Genomic DNA, 14,976 nt, shown 5'->3' on the forward strand with positions numbered 1-14,976 from the left:
AAAACTCGTATCGAAATTCGGTCCGTACAGTTTTCCGATCTTCGATTATGGAAAAGAATCGAATCGATCCGCGGCGGATCGGACGAGGGTGATTTTCCGAAAATTTTCCAATTTCCCGAATCAGACCCTAATCTACAGTATCTGATACCGACCCATACTGCAAAATACGGTCTCTCTAGTCCAGTCAATTTAGCTCTAAATAAGGGTCATCTGGGAAAATCCATATATAGAAGGTTTTTTTGCGGAAACATGTTGCATTAGGCTACCAGAACAACATATCAAAAGTTTACCAAAATCGGCCGTCCGCTAAGGCCGCCATCTTGAAAAAAGGGGGGGCGGGGGGCCAAAATACGCCGCCGGCGACCGGTTTTTAGCTTATATCTTGAAAAATATCGATCCTACGGAAAAATGTCACTGAACCTTTTAAAAAGATCATAAAATTTCTTATTAGAAACACTATACATTTATTAAGTTGCGACTTCTGGTTCGTGAGATATGGCGGTAGTTTCCTGCGGCTAGGAAAGTCAAATCTTGCGAGAAATCACGTTTTTTCAACAAAATCTGTAATTATCTTAAAAACGGCGAGTCTGAGGCAAAAAAGTGTTCTTACCGGAATGAAAGAGCATAAAATTTCCATGCTACGAATGCTTATAAATTCACCAGGGGGTCCGCCCCCGGAGCGCTATGCGGTCCGAACCAACGGCGGCTACTACGCGGTGAGGCTCGGCTTGGCCGCGCCATGAATTGTTGCGGTCCAAGATGAAACGGCTTCACTTTTTTGGTAGATTTACCGCGAGGGTATGTCATATTATCCATTTAAATATGTGCTAATTTCCTTTCATCATGAACCCCCCCCCCCTCCCCCTTTAGGTCATGCATAAAGTATAGTTAATAAATGTCAATGGTCGCGCTTGAAGATAATGTTATTATTTTAGGCTTTCTTATTCAAATTAAATTTGTCAACAAATCCTCTTTTTTCAAAGTAACTAAAAGGAAATGAATTAATACAAAATATAGAAAGAGGGAGTCTAAATTCATCTTCTGCTTCCTCTTCGATCAGTGTTTCTGCTTGATTGCTGCATCCCAAGCCGGAACAATGTAGACAAAAGTCACTGCATGGTACACCAGCTCTCTTACAATAGCAGCGGGCACTACAGCTTTTCGAACATGTACATGAGATGATTTGTAAAAGTTCTTGGGGGGGAGGGGGGGGGGGTCAGGCGGGTTGAGCATAGGCACAAGGAGAAGCCTGAGTTCCGAAGATTTCCACCCCCATTCCTTGGGATTCCGTTTTCTTCCTCTCCAGAGTTGAACTTGATAATATACACGTAAGAAGTGTTGTTTGCACGCATCTGAAGTTGGAGGCAACGTTTGCAGTTTCACCTCAGTTTTTGCCTTGCCAAAGCACGATTAAAACATTGAAATCTGCTGAAATCTGCATTTGTTCAAAGCAGTAGGTAACTGATTTTTCAGCACCATACAGCAAAAGAACGAGTTGCTCACCCGCTTGACAAAGCTCATCTTGAGTGCAGTCGGTTTCATCAAATTTCTCAGCAATACAAGAGACTTCGCCACATTTTTCTAACAGTTTAATAAATTTGCCTTTGCCCTTGCCACGAAATGCTGAAGTAGTATCACATCCACTGACGACATAGATAAACAGAATGCTCTTCTTCTAATTTACGTTCGATGTTCGCAATCGATTTGAGCTAAAAATTTGGGCTGCATATTTGCCCTTATACCTGGTTTGAGTGATAGGATGTCGCTTGATGCAGGCGTCAAAGCTATCATTAGAACAAGGAGGTCAATGTCTTCACCAACGATTAGAGTACCTATATTGAGAGAGTATGGCCACCGGTGTTACCACCTCTGATTGGCTCTGGCTCAGCCATCATAGGCTGAATGGAGCCCTTAGGACCCAAAAATGGCGGACGCCATAAATTAATGTGATGCAAAATGACTCAAATTGTAGTTTTCTTTGCTTATCGTAACGAGAAATTTACCCAAATGCACTATTGCGATTCTTTGCATATTTTTAAGGCTAATCGTGTGCAATTTTTGAGAAAAATTATCTTGGATGTAGTAAGGTTGGCAGCAAGTGTGGTTGGTGAAAACAGTCAAAAGTTGGCAATGACCCCCCTCCTATCCACAAAAACCAAAACAAAGCGCCGCCATTTTTGGGTCCTAAAAGTCTCTCCATGGGGCCCAGTGGCCATACTCTCTCAATATAGGTAGGTACTCTACCAACGATAACAACTTGTTTCTTCGTTCCTCTCGGCAGACTGATAGCCTCATTTACGATGAGAGTATCCGCATCGTCCTCTGCTTGAGATACTTTAACTTGACTCCCTGTGGTAAAGTGTTTCGATAACAAGCGAATTAAACGCGCATCATTCTTTTCATTATAGATAGAAGCAAGTCCTGGGCCACGGATATGGGAGTGTCCTCAAAAAGAATTAAGGCAGGACATTTCTTAAAGCTATAACGTCGTCACCTTTCGACGCTTTTTGTAGAATCTGTTGCGCTTTTTGTTCGTATCCATCAAAAACAATTGAACCTTCAAGACCATCATGCTTTTCAACATATAGATATTAATAAACGATTCCACCGCTTAAGGTAATAAACGAAGAAATTCTTGTCTTATTCCTATTTCTATATTTTGTATTAATTCATTTCCTTTTAGTTACTTTGAAAAAAGAGGATTTGTTGACAAATTTAATTTGAATAAGAAAGCCTAAAATAATAACATTATCTTCAAGCGCGACCGTTGACATTTATTAACTATACTTTATGCATGACCTAAAGGGGGAGGGGGGGGGGGGGTTCATGATGAAAGGAAATTAGCACATATTTAAATGGATAATATGACATACCCTCGCGGTAAATCTACCAAAAAAGTGAAGCCGTTTCATCTTGGACCGCAACAATTCATGGCGCGGCCAAGCCGAGCCTCACCGCGTAGTAGCCGCCGTTGGTTCGGACCGCATTGCGCTCCGGGGGCGGACCCCCTGTGAATTTATAAGCATTCGTAGCATGGAAATTTTATGCTCTTTCATTCCGGTAAGAACACTTTTTTGCCTCAGACTCGCCGTTTTTAAGATAATTACAGATTTTGTTGAAAAAACGTGATTTCTCGCAAGATTTGACTTTCCTAGCCGCAGGAAACTACCGCCATATCTCACGAACCAGAAGTCGCAACTTAATAAATGTATAGTGTTTCTAATAGGAAATTTTATGATCTTTTTAAAAGGTTCAGTGACATTTTTCCGTAGGATCGATATTTTTCAAGATATAAGCTAAAAACCGGTCGCCGGCGGCGTATTTTGGCCCCCCGCCCCCCTTTTTTCAAGATGGCGGCCTTAGCGGACGGCCGATTTTGGTAAACTTTTGATATGTTGTTCTGGTAGCCTAATGCAACATGTTTCCGCAAAAAAACCTTCTATATATAGATTTTCCCAGAAAAATGCTAGATTGACTGGACTATCTCGAAACCGAAAATTTTTACAAGTCCGAAAATCCGAATTTTTTTGCACAATCTGGCAACACTGTACGGAAAAATCAACTAATTTCTTGCCCCATCTGGCAACACTGTAAAGTGCAATGTTGCAAAATTTCACCAATAAATAAATCATTTATTTACATGCACCACGCGGCAACGCTGCTCGCCATCTTGAAAAATACACCATTGCATAACCCGAAAAATGAAGGGGCATTAATACACGATTGCATAACCCGCATATTGAAGGGGCAACATGCAATACTTTCTTTTTACAGCGTTGCCATATTGAACAATAATCCCTATACAACGCTGTAATTTAATTCCTATTTTTCTGCACAATCATGCAACGCTGTTGGATAATTTACTGGCCTAAGATTCTCATTTTCTCCCTACTAATGTTAAGACGAAGACAACGTACAAGAGGCTGATCCTGCGTCAGTTCTTTACGCAGACGATCCAGTGGAACAGCGAAACATTGGACCGGAATTACCCATTGATGAAGGCATCGTTCCAGCGGAGCAACATGATGAGTGAGCATGAGCAACTGCTACTGCTGACGAGAACGTTATGAAACCTGATACGCTGGAGGTTGCATTTATTGCCGAAATAATCAAATGGAAAGGAGTCAGCCCGAATTTTAGACAGTCACTGCCGAAACTTCCTTACACTCCTACATTATTCGCGTGTATTGAGAGGATGAACCGATTTATACCAACACACATTCGTGAAGAATGAACGCTAGAGGAGGTTCATTGCATCATCAATTGTGCAGCTCAAGCGATAACACAAGGGTTCATTGCATCATCTATTGTGCAGCTAAGGCGATAACACAAGCCGTTAAAGGCCCCACTAAGCTTGAGCGTGGGGAAATTAAAGTGAATGCACCAAGATGGCAACTTAGGATTGAAAGGAAAGTGGCTAGCCTAAGCCAGGAGATTGGGAGAGTCGCCCAGTGTGTCAAGGGGAATGCTTCTAAGAAGGTAAGGGCGAAGATGGCCCATGTGAGTAGGGAAAATCTTTTAACCCATCCTGATACACTGAAGCAGAAGTTAAAAGTTCAAGCTACTCGACTCAGAAGATATAAAAAATCATACCAGCGCCACTTAGATAACGTTCTGTTTCGGCGGAATGAGAGAGCCTTCTATCGGAGGATGGGGAACGCCGCGGATGTGAGAGACGCACCCGAAGAAGTACCATCGAGTGATGCTGTAACGCGATTTTGGCGATCCATCTGGTCAGAAGCGAAGGAGCATAACAACACAGCTCCTTAGATTGAACAGGAAGCAGTGCGTAATGCCCACATTACACATGAAGGTGAGGTTGAAATCACCAAGGAAGATGTGCGGAGAGCATAATAATAATAATAATAATAAAACGAAACCCAGGAAGTAACGCCCGCAAGTAATCAGCCACCCGCAGTCGTAGTGATAGCCGCACCTACAACTCTTCCCGTTCCAGGACGAAGGCGAACCAAGTGGACCAAAGAAATGAACGAGCACATAGTGCGCTGCTACTTCGAAATCACTCGGAACGAAACTACTGACCTACCCTATAGTGGAGATTTGCATAGGATGGTGCTTGAAAGGTTCCCTGAACTGAGGAGCAAGTCGATTCAGAACATATTGGACCAAAGGAGATCAATTTTTGCCAATAAACTTCTCCTTGAGGCTGACATAAATCGAATCAAGAGGGAGGTCGCCAACAAGCTGCAGCTTCTAGAAACGGAGAGAATGGAGCAAGGATATTTGAGAGATGCTACTCAAGTAGTGGCTAGTGCGGAGAGCTCGGCAGGATCCAGAAGAGTAGAGATACGTGCTGCATTTGCGCAGAAAAGAGCAAGGGCTGAAAATCCAACCAGTCCGTCTCCCAAAGCCACAGAAGTGTTTGACAAGTTCCTGTCACAGTTCAAGCATCTAGAGCCTGCGAGTAGACCCAGACAGGCATTTGAAGCGCCTCATGAGGTTATGCTGTACAGCATCGACTCGTAGCTTCAGCATCAATGCCGTATGCCCAGGTAGCGGCCGTTCGGGCATACGGCTCCGAGCCTGATGCGCTCAACCTGCCGGCCGCCGGCTTCGGGCATTGAAGCCCGATGCTGGAGAGTCGACCGAGTCAGCCTCAAGCGCTGATGCTGAGGTTTGATGCTTGCTCAGGGACCAACATGGGCCTCAGCCTCTGAGGCCGGACCGTCGGCTTGCGGCCCGATACGGCCTCAATTTTCGGACCCGCCACCCAGCTTAATTACCGACGGGGCTGTTCCAGAAGACCGCGACCCTCGGGCTCGTCGATGAATTCGCGGAACACCCCTTTGTTTACGTTTCCCATTGGCGCGGTGGCCCACGCCGGGGCGCTGGCGTCCGACGCGTCTGCTAATTGAAGCCGCTAATTTTGATGCTGGACTCAGCATCAAAACTGATGCAGCATCAGAAAAGGAGCCGGGAGTCGGCTTCACCAGGTGAAGCCGCCTCAACGGCAAATGCGCTCCCCCGGCGCACTGATCGAAGCGGCATGAAAGTCCGCGCCGGGCCTCCGCCTCGCGCGCCGATGCGGCTCCGTTTATGATGCTCCCTCAAACCTCAGCTCTAAATCCCTGGACCCAGACTCCCACGACTTTTCAATAAGCCGTTTACCGAAAAAATCATAGCTGAAATCAATGGCATACTAAGGAGCATCATTACTAGTGAAACGTCACTGCAAGAATTGCATACACTGCTTTTCGTAGGAGCTGCGACAATTCTGTTCCTCAATCACCAGATAATCAATGGATTTCAAGAAGGCAACGGTCGTGGCAAAAAGAATAGGAGACCAGCGTGGGAAGCCAGGATACAGAAGACAATCAAAGGCCTAAGGAAGGATACAGGCATTCTCACCGAGTACTTGAGGCCACACCCAAGCAAAAAAGTCGAAAAGATGGGTAAAAAACTTCTTGAAAAGCTCAGGAGCGAGGATAATCCCACCGAAACAGATGTGTTAGATCTTCTTAAACAAAAATTACAAGTTCAAGCAGCGAAGCTAAAGAGGTACCAAAAGAGCAACATGCGCCGGGAACAAAATGGGTTATTCAAGAGAAGCCAAAGTGCATTTTACAGGAGTCTGCAGCATAAAGGAGCAGATGAAAACATAGGGCACGACAAAACGCCTAGCATTGAAATCACCAGGGATTTCTGGCAAGATATATGGAGCAAGCCAGTCAACCATAACAATAACGCAGAGTGGTTAGAGGAAGTTAAGTCCAAAGTTAACATCAAGGATGAAATGACAGAGCAAACGATAAGCGAAGCAGATGTTGAGGGAGCCCTTAAAAAGATGCTGAACTGGAAAGCCCCTGGCCCCGACAAGCTCCAAAATTTCTGGTTGAAATCCTTCAAATCAGCGCACCAGCAACTTGCTCGGTGTTTTGGAAAAATCCTTCAATGCCCGGAAGAGCTGCCAGCATTCCTAACAACTGGAATCACATTTTTAATACCCAAAATGAAGCGGTACTCAGATGACCCTGCAAAGTATCGGCCGATCACCTGCCTTCCCACAGTTTACAAGCTGTTAACGTCTGTAATTTCAGAGAAGATCTACAAACATCTTGAGCAGAATAAGTTACTAGACGAAGAGCAGAAAGGATGTCGTAAAGGTTCAAGAGGGTGCAAAGAACAACTAACAATTGATGCAGTAATTACTAAGACCGCTATCAACACAAAGGCACCTCTTTTCACAGTCTATATTGATTACCAAAAGGCATTTGATAGCATCCCCCACTCCTGGTTGCTAGAGGTCCTTGAAATTTACGGTATCAATCCGAAACTTATACAGTTCTTAGCACAGACTATGAGAAGCTGGAAAACCGAGCTCTGTCTAAACACACCCGGCCAACAGCTAAAAATAGGGATGATTGACATCAGGCGCGGCATCTTCCAGGGGGACTCTCTGAGTCCCCTGTGGTTCTGCTTAGCCTTGAGTCCACTGACAAAGTTGCTCTGAGGGTGGGGTGCAATTACGGAGATTGCAATATATCACACTTGTGGTACATGGATGATTTGAAATTGTTCTCCAGTCAGAAAGAGAACCTTCACTCGATGTTAAATATAGTAGGAGAATTCAGTAGCGACATCCAGATGAAGTTCGGGCTCGATAAGTGTAAAATAAGCAGCATAGTCAAAGGTGTTTGGTCAGCTCACGAAGGTTATGAACCTGCGGGACAAGAAGGGAAAATAGAAGGTATGCTTGAGAATGATCAGTATAAGTACCTGGGGTACTTGCAAGCGAGAGGAATCCAGCATAAAGATGCAAAACAACAAGTTTCTGATGATTATAAGCGAAGACTCAGGTCAATACTAAAATCTGAATTGTCCGCACGTAATACAGCGCTCGCGATCAATACGTATGCTACCTCACTGTTGACCTACACATTTGGCATTCTCAATTGGTCCAAAACTGAGCTCAACGCCCTGGACATTGCAACGAGGAGGGAATTCCGGAAGTATCGTGCCCATCACCCTAGAAATTGTGTTGAAAGGTTCCACTTGCCGCGAGCGGAAGGGGGCAGGGGGATCCCAAGTGCGATGCGCAGACATCATCAACAAGTTCAAAATCAAAGGAAGTACTTTCTTGACAAAGCCAAAGAAAGCAAGTTGCATCAGGCCATCGCCATCGTGCGTGCGGATAAAAACATCACGCCTCTGAATTTGAATGATCATACCTTCAACCCAGTAGAAACGCTCCCAACCACAGAACAAACAATCGGGCAGTGGAAGGCTAAGCCTCTTCATGGACGGTACATTAAAAGACTCCATGAAGACGCAGATATAGATGCTAAAGCTTCGCAATCATGGTTGCACTCAGGAGGTTTATTCGTTGAAACAGAAGGGTTCATAGCTGCCATTCACGATCAAGTAGTTCCGACAAAATCATATCAAAAGCGGATAATGAAAGTGAGGGTCGACAACGTCATGTGTCGTATTTGCGGAGCGAAAGAGGAAACCCTCAACCATTTATTAGCTGGATATTCCAACTTGGCACCAAAGCAATACCTTGAGCGGCATAATTCTGTGGCAAAGATAATTTATCAAGAGCTGGCTAAAGAACACCTCAACGAAACGGACATGAAACCTTACTATGAGTTCGAACCTCCCCAGGTGAAAGAAAATGATATATGCCGCCTCTATTGGAACAGGAAGATTCGCACCCATAGAACCATTCCTAATAACATCCCAGACATAGTGCTCACAATGAAGGATGCCAAAATTGCTTTTATAATCGATGTAGCTGTGCCGTCGGCAGTGAATATCCAGTGCGCTTATGCTGAGAAGATAAGCAAGTACATGCCTTTGGCAGACGAAATCAAGTGCCTCTGGAAATTGGACAAAGTAATAATTGTGCCAATTATTATTGGAGCAACGGGGGAGATTCCTGTGAAGTTGTTTGATAGTCTTAGGAAGATCAACCTTAGAGAGAAGCTGTATCAACAATTGCAGAAAGCAGCTTTGCTAGGGAGCTGCAGGATTGTGAGGCGAGTTCTGGGTGATGGATAGTTACCACCAACCGATAGATTAACCTGCATTTTAAACTTCAACTTTTAATTTCTACCTCAATTTTAAAGTTTTAACTCCAATTTTAAAGTTTTAACCCCAATTTTAAGTTTTTTACTCCAATTTTAAAGTTTTAGTCCCAATTTTAAATTTGGAACTTCAATTTTAAAGTTTTAATACCAATTTTAAAGTTTTAATCCCAATTTTAAATTTTTACTTCAATTTTAAATTCAAGGACTCTCCTTTGCATTGAATTGCCGGGGGAGGACTAAATATCTGCCGGCCTCGAGCTGTGAATTGAGATACGAGAACATAATAATAATAATAATAATGTTCCCACACACCAAAAACCCCTCTACCACCTCAGGAAAGAAACCTTTAGGCAGGCGTCCTCCAGACACCTACCCTGCCTCGGTTCCTAAAACAGGTATCCTTGTCCGGGACGAGCCATCCCCCAAGGGGGAGTGAAACAATCACCACCCGGCCACCCAAACCACAAACAGCCCTCGTACCTAGGAGCATTGTTTGCCCCTGTGTGAGGGCTTAAAGCAACCCAGCAAAGCTGATGACAGTAGTGAACAATGAGTAATAATAATAATGAGAAAGTAAGATCTTCGCCTTTTTGGCCACGGACGCCATCTTGGATTTTGGAATTATACAAATCTGACCAAAAATTCGAGTTTCCCGTCGAAAAGTGCCCATGGATACACAGTTTCACAAAAATCCGTCGAGACATACTCTCTAAAACCTGAAATTTCGTCTATAATGCTGTGACGTCACGCGACAGGATTGAACCTATTCGACGCGGTGCGCGTGAACAACCTCGTATGTGCAATGCATTAGTATAGGGAGAAACAACTTTTCTTTTTCTTCGGCTGCAGCGGCATTTATTCCTTTTGATTTTTCAGGTATTTAAAGTTGTTTCTTAGCTTCATTCTTGCCAAGTTTTTTTTAGATATGTGGAGTTTAGCCCTAAGCCTTTTCGAGAAAAATGGGAAAATTCGCGGGGAAGTCGGTATTCTGAGAAATTTTGGGGGGTTTAGGGGGGCTTACTCTCCCCTACCACGATAGAATTCGCGTATACAAGAAAAATCTTAATCTACTAGTCGAGAGCTTCAAGAAAATCACCATCTTCAAAATTCCCACCGGGGGGGGGGGGGTTACCCCTTACTGGCCCACGGTCTACTTCCTTTCAGCTTAATAATATTAAATGAGGATTTTGTGTAGTGAGGAATTGGTGCTACACACCTAAAAATCACTGGTTTTCATAAAAATTAAAGTTTACATTGTAAAAAAGATACTGACTAATAGTAATGGTTTGGTCAAGAAGACTTCAGCGAACAATTTGATGACAGTTTTGAAATTTCTGGCTCCATCTGACAAGATTAACACTGCACTTAATACAACTGCTAAAATATGTTGCCAAATGTGGGGACACTTCTTTCAAATGACTTTTCGCGCTCAGTAATAAGCATTTCAGTCCAAAATGGCAATATTATTTAACATTAGAGTGAAGAAAAGAGTTTCATTGCCAAGAAACCCATGATCAGTATTGATTTATTATCGCAAATTGCTCTTTTGTTTCAAATTCGGGGTTGGCGATGCATAACCGACCAGACATTTGCGCATTCAGAGGGATATCATTCCTATTGATTTATCAACTTGGTTTTCAATCGTTTGGCCTAAGTCGTTTATAACCGACAGCGACACGAATATTCCTCTTATCATGAAATCACCCACCTGTGTTATATACAGCTTACTTTCAACCAGCGTTTGGTCTAGAATTGACGCAATGATTGTTGTCAAATTTTTCCCTCTACTGCACCACTGCACGTTCATGAACAGAGACAGAAAAATAAAAGTGATTACGTACTTGAGTTTTTCTTACTTTGAATCTCATGGTTTTGTATCTTCATCTCTAAGGTCAGCCGTCTGCAGTGATCGTCGTTCCCCAGCTATGCTTGACCTAGTCTCCACAGGACATTTCATGGGCTTCGTCCCGATGGAAAATCCCATGAAATGTCCTGTGGAGACAGGATCTTAAAGAGGGAACTGGATGGGCAAAACATTAGGGAATAAAATGATGAAGATAAGGAGAGAAGAGAGTGGCATGATATTCAAAGTGCAGAGCATCAGAAGTGTCATGCCTAAGTGTGACCCAGTATACAAAGTCGTACCATTGTTGTTGCATCCAGAACTGAAGCTTCATTTGGACTACATTTTGCAATTTGGACCTATAGATTCTAGCCCGGTTTAAAAACAACGTATGTGCCATTAGTTTCCCTATGCACATGAGTGTTTTTCCAGAAGAGGCAGAATTTATAGTCCCAAATTGCAAAATGCAGTCCATTTGAGGCTTTGAATTTTTTCTGTGAGCCTGAAATATGGCGGAGTTAGGAGGGCGAGTATGCAAGTTCAAGTTTTGCAATGGAACAGTCTACCATGCATACTGCCTAGGAACTAATCATCCTGCCCGATATCCAGTGTTGAATTCAGATATATTACTTACTTACGGAAAAGACATTTGACTAATTCTCCGAATGAATGATCTGACAAATACCTAAACTCTCTCTCTGGAGGATCTAGGTTCCGACGGGTGTAGTGCCAATACATAACTTAAAGCAAAGCTGACAAACCTCAGAGCGAATGCACTCCTCCTTCGATTCTGAGACAGAATATCGACATGCTTTCCCACGAGAATGTTGAACGTTCATTAATGAAGGTATAAGCGCTGATTGAAAGTATGCTACATATAACACAACTGGATTACATTTTGCAAAAAGGAACCATTATTTCTGGTCCATTTAAGAGATAACATACATGCCATTGGTTCTCCTAAGCAGATGAGTGCTTTTATGGGAGAGCCATAAATAGTAGTTCCTTATTGCAAAATGTAATCCAACTAACACTTCATCACAAGGTATGAGACATCACTCATTAATTACAGCTCCTCCGATCCATCACATTAATCAAGGAAAAAGTTACTTCATCCTGTAAATCAACTGCTTTAAATAGATTTTACATTTACCTTGCTGAGTTGGATTATCCAGAAGATAGTGACATCGGCGAGATTATAAAGGTACTCTAGGTGAGATCAATATACCTTCTAGCGCAGAAAGAGGCTAAGAACCCGTGGTAAAAACCAATATACATGGCATCTTATGGGAACTACTGAAAAGGGAGAGTGTTCGAAATTAAAATTACGTGCAAAAATGTCCGAAAACTTGAAATAGAGACGTACACTTTAAAAAGAAAGACTTGAAAGCATTGGGTTTGCGTAAAAGAATATCTAAACTTCCCCTCAGCCCTCACTGATGAGAGAGTCTGCCCTCTGCCTCTGCCCTGTCGCCCTGTCCGGCTCCGGCCTGGCCGCCTGGGCCTGTCCTGTCCTGTCCAAAGACATAAAGACGGAGCGCTCGTATCTAAAAGCACGGGGAAAAAGTGAAGCTAGGTTCGGCGCTGCGCGCTTGTGTGAGTGTGTAAATGAGCGCGGGAATCCATGGCGGCAAACGGAAATTTGATTTGAACTTGTCCTCTTGATTTTTGCACATTTCTTCTTCGAAACGTATTTTAAATTCCTAAAACGAATATACTAAGAAAGTTCGGTCTGCGTCCTAACATAATACACCTACTTTTGCTCGGTAACAGGCAGTAATCTCAGATAAAGTTAGTTTTTCTTCTGCTCATGGTGGTTCTGCAGGTTCAAACAGGCCGTTACAGTTCTTGATCAACGTTACTCCCAAATGAAATTAATCGGTCGACGACGGACGGAAACTAACCTAGAGTTAAAAAAATATAAGTTTGTACCTGAATTTGGGCAAAAATCAACCTAAAATACTTTGTTTCCGCAATTTTATTTAGTTCCCGCCCTACATTTGAATTTCAAACTTGTCCCGATTTCGCCGCCAATCCTCTAGCCAATCGTAGAGGTGGTTGAAAAGAAGCTTCATTTTTTGCTTTTAGCCCTCCGTCTTTATGTCTTTGGTCCTGTCCATTCCTGTCTGTGTTCATAACCTCAACCTCTACTGTTGTTTACAAACACAGATTAGTCCAGGGCGGAAGAGCGTGAGTAGTTTTGTGAAAGCCATTTGGCGGGAAAATCCATGGGCATTTAAAACTAGGAATCAAAACTGAAATTTTGGCTATTTTCAGCAGATTTTCGGCGGGAGAACACTTCTTCTTCAGATGATTGTGAGATGAGCGTTCCGAAGAATTCAAGAATTAGTTTCTTTGTAGAATTTATGTGGTTCAATATTTCCAGATTAAAAGATGCAGCACTTTCCCCCTTAATTTGGAATGCCTACCTCTCATCTATTCTGGATGAATCGATCTTCACCGCCAGATTATAATAAATCATATTTTTGAAGTTTAAAGCCTTAGAAACCGAAAATTAAAGCAAAATCTTAGCAAAATGAGACTTTTGGTTCCTAGTTTTGAATTCCCGCCAGGCCCCCATGAGAGCAGTTAATTTGCTACCGACTGTTGTAAGAATATTGAAACAGAATACTTAGCATAACAGTACTTGATAAAATCTTATTTGATCAAAAACCAGTACTACGCATTACTATGTATACTTTATTAAAGCTTTATAATCAGATTCAAGAGGAAAGAGCCGTATGCAAAAACGACATCCCCCCCCCCCACTAAAACTAATTCAAACTTCGTCTATCAGTTACTAATACTGGAGCGCTTCTTTCCCCAAATTTTCAGACGGGCGCTGGGGGGGGGGGGGGGGGGGGGGGAGAGTCAAAACCTGTGAACCTCGATATCTTTGAACGAAACAAGATATTGAGGTCCGGTTTGGACGAGAAATCGTCTAAAATTGCATACTTTAAGATTCTAAAGGTCAAAATCCCAAAATTACATTTTTAACTTAACTTATGTGCTTTTTTTTTAGTTTTTGAGGAAACACAATTTCTTTTAAAAACACTAAACTGAAAGAGCACAATTTTGTATTTGAATCAAAACCAGTTTCTTTAGATTGCTCGTCTTTTTCCGCATCCAACGAGTGGTCATGTAAGCTGGGGAACCGCGGGGTTCCGGAGTAGATCGATTGAAGTTTCCGCTCAACGCGCGCCGACCGATTTTCGCGCGCAAAAAAGTCGGATTGGACTGTTATTAAATCAGATTGAATGTTCAAACAGAGCAAAATCCATTATTAGGGACTCTTGAGGGTCGCTGAGTTTAGAAATTACAGATACTTCCAAAAAAAATTCACGTTTTTAAAATTACAGCTCCCGTAGCGCTATTTTAGAGGCCCACTGAGCGCCGACCGGCCGCTCAGTGGTCCTGTACGAAGCTGTAATTTTAAAAAAGTGAATTTTTTGGTTGTATCTGTAATTGTTGAACTCAGTGACCCTCAACAGTCCCTAAAAATGCATTTTGCTCGGATTGAACACTCAATCGGATTTAATAACAGTCAAATCCGACTTTTTTACGCGCGAAAATCGGTCGGCGCGCGTTGAGCGGAAACTTCAATTGATCATAACTCCGGAACCCCGCGGTTCCCCAGCTTATAAGACCACTCGTTGGACGCGGAAAAAGACGAGCAATCTAAAAAACTGGTTTTGATTCAAATACAAAATTGTGCTCTTTCAGTTTAGTGTTTTTAAAAGACATTGTTTTTCCTCAAAAACTGAAAAAAAGCACATAAGTTAAGTGAAGGTTCGGAAAACGCCAAAATTATACTTATTCTCCAAGAATTCAGCCGCCTTATGAATTATTTTCAATCATCGGCTTATCGGCTTTCGGCTGAACTATGGAACGCCGTTGCGGACCAAACCTAAAACGCGCGCGCAACACAGGAAAATACACGCGCGACACAGTAAATGGCCGCTGCACAGGAAAATCTGAGTGTTTTACGGAAAATGTTGTGCGCTGCGAGAAATTTCGATACTTTAACGATTAGGCGTAGCGCACAGGAAAGTACGGGAAGAACCTCAAATGCTGCGTCGCGCG

General features: G+C 42.9%; 1 protein-coding gene across 11 annotated transcripts in view; it reads right to left on the reverse strand.

The window, feature by feature from the left end:
* The window catches only part of LOC109040291 (putative peptidyl-tRNA hydrolase PTRHD1), a 202,166-nt gene that overhangs the window by 72,862 nt on the left and 114,328 nt on the right, over positions 1-14,976 (reverse strand). For 3 of the 11 annotated variants that reach the window (XM_072305492.1, XM_072305489.1, XM_072305485.1), the window contains exon 1: positions 12,047-12,380. The exons of 3 other annotated variants lie outside the window; for them this stretch is intronic. Coding sequence is in view for 1 of the 8 variants with exons in the window: in XM_072305471.1 (XP_072161572.1) it covers positions 10,759-10,845; positions 11,655-11,764; positions 11,926-11,956 (228 nt within the window). In the remaining 7 variants the exon portion in view is untranslated. Of the gene's footprint in view, positions 1-10,758; positions 10,846-11,654; positions 11,892-11,925; positions 12,381-14,976 lie in introns of those variants that run through there. 5 more of the 11 variants (XM_072305471.1, XM_072305507.1, XM_072305497.1 and 2 more) reach the window with 5 other exon arrangements.

This window comes from Bemisia tabaci, chromosome 1, assembly GCF_918797505.1.
Source record: "Bemisia tabaci chromosome 1, PGI_BMITA_v3".
In the NCBI taxonomy this organism is placed as follows: Eukaryota; Metazoa; Arthropoda; class Insecta; order Hemiptera; family Aleyrodidae; genus Bemisia; species Bemisia tabaci.